Source organism: Oratosquilla oratoria, chromosome 23, assembly GCF_046742065.1.
Source record: "Oratosquilla oratoria isolate Oo_2021 chromosome 23, ASM4674206v1, whole genome shotgun sequence".
In the NCBI taxonomy this organism is placed as follows: Eukaryota; Metazoa; Arthropoda; class Malacostraca; order Stomatopoda; family Squillidae; genus Oratosquilla; species Oratosquilla oratoria.
The window spans coordinates 20,453,104-20,458,790 of record NC_134799.1 but is presented as its reverse complement, the minus strand read 5'-3'; the positions used below and the strand labels follow the sequence as shown (position 1 = coordinate 20,458,790).

At 43.3% G+C, this 5,687-nt stretch overlaps 1 protein-coding gene across 1 annotated transcript; it reads right to left on the bottom strand.

Annotated features, from left to right (window-relative positions):
- Positions 1–1,829: 1,829 nt before the first annotated feature.
- Positions 1,830–5,126, bottom strand: LOC143038009 (uncharacterized). Its single transcript, XM_076206838.1, has 5 exons — positions 5,062–5,126; positions 3,854–3,914; positions 3,359–3,490; positions 2,548–2,869; positions 1,830–2,381 (listed from the first exon to the last, which is right to left on the bottom strand). The coding sequence occupies exons 4-5, from the start codon at positions 2,861–2,863 to the stop codon at positions 2,194–2,196; spliced, it is 504 nt and encodes a 167-aa protein (XP_076062953.1). The 5' UTR covers positions 2,864–2,869; positions 3,359–3,490; positions 3,854–3,914; positions 5,062–5,126; the 3' UTR covers positions 1,830–2,193.
- Between the last annotated feature and the right edge of the window lie 561 nt (positions 5,127–5,687).

The window sequence follows — 5,687 nt, the reverse complement described above, 5'->3', positions numbered from 1 at the left end:
ATAGTACAGTATAGCCAACCTTGTCTTTGCATATACTGTACAAATATACATATGTTACAATGTCACAATTATGAATAATGCTGTATTTTTACCTTAGAGAATGCAAATAGTATACTGAGATTGGTAGCATGGTCTTTTTACTTAAAAGACATGCTGTTATGAATCAACTCTATGATAGAGCACTGCTCTGTCCACACTAGATACACCCTATTTCCACGTGGTCCCTAGATCTCATGACATTCATAGATTCGAAAAAATACAATGGTAAAAAAATCCATACCAAATATATAAGAAACAAGCATACAGAAACAGTAAAATATTTGAACCCATTCTCTCTAAAAGAGAAAAGACTAATGGGGGCCGAGTGTAATAAAAATCCTTTAAGCTTTTAAAGGGAACTGACAGAATTTAATCTGACAAATTTTTCACACTAAATGCTAACCAGATGAAAAGTAATGTAAACCTCAAGATGTCAGAACAGATTTAACCTAGAAGGAGGTAGAAATAATTTTGCCAATTGTGTCATCAGGGAATTGAATAGATATCCAGCAGAGGTGATTGAATGTAATACAAGTCGACATCTTAGGATTCACTCAAATAAGCACTCAGTATTTATTTTTCATCTGACTCCATTATGGACCAAAATGCCTCCCTTCATTAGGCTTTATCATTGTAACATTGTAACTTATTGACACCAAAATATTTTAGCATTTTTTACACTCCTCAGGTATGAAAGCTACAATATGAATGTTGTGTATGTTTCTTAAGACAGATTGAACATTTTTAGAAGCTCCGCCGTGGGATACGAACCCTGACCCGTGCGTCGAAAATCACGGGGCCAAGACGTTAGCAACTATGCTACGGGGATGGTACAAAAGGACTGTACTAGTCACCGACCACGCTTCACGTAACATTGAAGATCTAATCTCAATTTCATCTAATCCCGTATTAGGCGAGCCTTCCGACAAGTTGTGTATGTTTCTTAAGACAGATTGAACATTTTTAGAAGCTCCGCCGTGGGATACGAACCCTGACCCGTGCGTCGAAAATCACGGGGCCAAGACGTTAGCAACTATGCTACGGGGATGGTACAAAAGGACTGTACTAGTCCCCCGACCCCGCTTCACGTAACATTCGAAGATCTAATCTCAATCTCATCTACTCCCGATTTAGGCGAGCCCTCGTACTTTTTGATTAGGTTTGTTATGACCTATTGAACATTTTTAGAAGCTCCGCCGTGGGATACGAACCCTGACCCGTGAAGCGTGGTCGGGGGACTAGTACAGTCCTTTTGTACCATCCCCGTAGCCATAGTTGCTAACGTCTTGGCCCCGTGATTTTCGACGCACGGGTCAGGGTTCGTATCCCACGGCGGAGCTTCTAAAAATGTTCAATCTGTCTTAAGAAACATACACAACTTGTCGGAAGGCTCGCCTAATACGGGATTAGATGAAATTGAGATTAGATCTTCAATGTTACGTGAAGCAGTGGTCGGGGACTAGTACAGTCCTTTTGTACCATCCCCGTAGCATAGTTGCTAACGTCTTGGCCCCGTGATTTTCGACGCACGGGTCAGGGTTCGTATCCCACGGCGGAGCTTCTAAAAAAGTTCAATCTGTCTTAAGAAACATACACAACTTGTCGGAAGGCTCGCCTAATACGGGATTAGATGAAATTGAGATTAGATCTTCAATGTTACGTGAAGCGTGGTCGGGGACTAGTACAGTCCTTTTGTACCATCCCCGTAGCATAGTTGCTAACGTCTTGGCCCCGTGATTTTCGACGCACGGGTCAGGGTTCGTATCCCACGGCGGAGCTTCTAAAAATGTTCAAAATGAATGTTATAGCAGTTATTTTTATCTTTTAGATTTCTTTGAGTGAACAGGGACCACGATCCACCTACAAATTATGTTTTTATGTACACTACCAGCTATATCTATATCACTGTCTGGCAAGTATTCAACAAGCCAGACGACTATATTACAATAAAATGTCTAGTTGTCTAGTTGGTCACATTTACCTTCATAGTTTTTCTGTGATATGATTATATGACATGATTCTTATGTGTTGCACATGTGTGCTTATACTTTGATTTAGGCTTCCATGTTATGTGAAATTCTTCTGCCTCACTGAATTTCAGTCCTGCATGAAGCCATTACCATAAATTTCGGGAACAGTCTATGACTGGCGTCACTATAGCTTTGTGGTTCTGATGGAGACTTTGGCGTCCTGAAGTTCCTTCCTGCTGCTGGTCCAAGCCTGGCCTGGTATTGCCCCCTGGTCGACAGTGCACAGCCAGGGCTCGACCCTCGACGCGTTGGTCTTACAGGGGCTGTGACCCTCCGGGTTCGAGGTCAGGTACCCTGTCTTGGCATTCTCGTCTGGAAAGAGAATGGTTTGTGTTCTGAGTTGCTAACCTTGGCCTAGAAGTCGTCAAAGAGAGCGGGAGTCAGTTTAACCTGAATGAGAGGTGACTAAAGACTTTTTTGTCACTTAGGAAAATTATGGGAGATGACTCTGAATTTGGAAGACTCACCATGGACTCACCATCGCCAAAGGGTGGGTGGCAATTAGAGCCTGCATCCTGAGAGGGCAAGGGATCACTGAGGACCTCCTTAAAATGGTCGCTGGTCAACAAGGAGATATTGTTGAAGGGGGACAAGGGATGGTCGACGACCTCTACACGAGAAGAACTGGTTGGATGGGAGAGGCTGGTGTCCACCAACATTTGGCAGGCTGTGTCCTGGCCATCTGGAGGATACTGGTTCAGTATAGCATCCAGGGAGATTGTGCTAACTGATCGACTCGAGCGACCGTCGGCGACCAAAGTCTCGCCTCCGCTGTCGGTCGTGGCAGTGCTCATCGAACTCTGCAAATTGGAACCCGTCAGTCAGTCAGTCAATCAGTGACAGCACCAGGCGAGTTTCTCGTCCAAGGGATGGCTCAGGGTGTACCCACAGGCTGGAAATGAGGTCTTGATAGGTCGAGATCCCAACTAACTAAAATCGCCTGGTGGTTGCCACAGCAGAACCATTTCCGCATGCCAACGGTTTGAAAGGGCTTGTCCTCCGAACGCTAAAACTCCTTTGCCACGGTAATATCCTCTAAGCCTATTGAAATATTCTTTCAAAAACTGCTTTTGTGGGCAGTTTCAGCCAATGTATTCCTGGTTTGTTGTTTAAACAATTAGATTAAAAGGAAATCAAAAGAGGTGAAAGCCCTCTTCTTTACAAGAAACCTAATAACGGGTATCGTCCCCGTCTGTTCTCTCTTCCTGTCTTTCCTTTCAGGAATTGTTCTCCCTTAAACCTCTCTCTACCCCTTACAAGATTAAAAAATGTGCTCCATTGGTACTTACCCGTGTTGAGGAGGAGGAGGAGGAGATGGAAGAGTTGGAGGAGGAAGGGAAGGGGACTGTGGTCGGGAAGTTGTAGTATCTGGACTCGATGGTGTAAGCCGGAGTCTTCTCATCATGGCGACCCCCCGTTGGCTGTGGGCAAAACAAAGAATAAGGCGGTCACAAACCTCTGCCATCTTTGGTTCTTCAGCACGGTGAGGTATAGTGCAGTGTCTTGCTTAGCTAACCCCACACATTTTCATTCAGCCAAGGTGTCGACTTTAGATGTGATGTAGGGAGCTTTCGTTTACTCCAGAAGCCGGTAATTTTGTAAATAGAATCTAATGGTGTTAGCTAAAGCTAAAGCACGTAACGTGAAATATGCCACCGTACCGAAGAGGTTTAAGGTTGTTATTACATTCATATAAGCAGGTGTATAACTAAAAATCGTTAATGGAATTAAATCGAGAACGATGATCTACTCCGGTTGGTGGGAACAGGTCTCATCATTATCACCTGTCTGTCGCGTGTCGGTCGGCTTGGGAAGCAGGGGAGACGGCACAGGCCACGGGTTGGGCTGCAAGGGCAAAGAACAAATACAGTATATGCATCGTTTAAAGCTAGCATAGTACGTGCATGTGAAAACGCCCACACAAACACACACACATCTGCAAAATTAGTCAGGAATAAATTCCCAATAATGTCAACCTGTTTGAATATCTCATATATATATATATATATATATATATTATATATATATATATATATATATATATATATATGTATATATATATATATATATATATATATATATATATATATATTATATATTATATATATATAGATAGATAGATATATCCTTCCACAAGGGCATAGATCTCCCAGCCATTTAGCCTGTTTTGTACCTAAAACTTCTGAACAGGAGGGATACATCATTCAGTAAACCATTTGGAGTCCACTGCTGAACAAAGGAAAAAAAAAAAAAAATTCCCAAGTTCTACCGTGAGTCGCACGACTGCACCAAGCTCTGCCATGCCATTCCTGCAAACTTCTCTCTTGTCTCTCCACCTTCTGTCTGATGTTTCCTCTTCCATGGTTCCCGTCTTGCGGCATCCAGTCACTAACACACCACATCTAACCTCTTCCCTTCTGGCTTCCTGTACTACCCAATTCCGTATATTTTTCTTTCATTGTCTGTGCAATATTTTTCAGTTCATCCTGTTCTTTTACCCAACTTTCCCATTTCCTGACTTTCAGTGTTATTTCCTGATCTATCATTTTGTATTTAGCTTTCTTTCCACCACCCTCATTAATTTCCAAGTCTCACCACCATAGATCATAGCTGAGTTTATGCTATAAACATAGTACGTCAGGCATACAGTGCAGGTAGATAGTCTCTTGTGATGTTTCTATATTAGACACTTTCCAACCAATTGTGATGTCTTTTGATGATTTGATTAAGTTTTAGCATTTATCTTAATTAGATTATACTCTTCAATGAAAGGGTGCGTATGGAAGGGACCTCGCTACAAATGGCCTACGGACAAATTATACGGAATGGTAAAACAGACAGAAAATCATAATTTTGAATCTTTGATAGGAGACCATTGTGGTGCAAAGCAAGCACTCCGGGGATCAAGTTGTGAAAAAGTCAAAGAGCTGGGACACTGTGGCGTGGGGGTCCATCTATATGAAACCTTACTTAAGAGAGATGTGGAACTTACTGGCGCCAGGCATTGATGGAGTCCCACGCCGACGGCCACCATGAAGAGTAACCCGAGACCGATGAAGGCCAACTTGACACACGAAGGGCCACATTGGTGACCAGGCAGCAAAGCAAGGAAAGGAGGTCGATAAGTGAACGCTATTTCATCTTTTTACAAATTGGGGTAGCCTTAGCTAAGTGTCCTTCCAAAAGAGGAGGTTCTGCCATTTCCTCCATCAGATCCAGAGGCTGTCTTTTATAAATGCCCAATATACCTTCCACGACGGGCAGGTCAGAGGACGGAGACAACTTCCTCGAAGGAATCGTCTAGCGTCTCGATCGTCTCGAATCGTCTAGCGACAACCATGCAGACCAAATAAACTACTTCCTCCCGCCACTGTTTTGCCGAACACTGGGATATAGAGGGTTCAGAAGTTATCTCCACAACTGAATAAGATCGTCTCGTTATAGTCAGAAGAAATATTTGAAAACTGCCGGGCCTGTTCAAAAGTCATGACCTGTCCTACTGCCAATTGGCATCTCCTCGTGGCTGCCCCGCACGTCTGGACCACACCTTCCTCACTCTATAAGAAAGGTGGTGGATATCACCCCCTTTACGTGATGTCGAGACACGAGCAGCGCAAC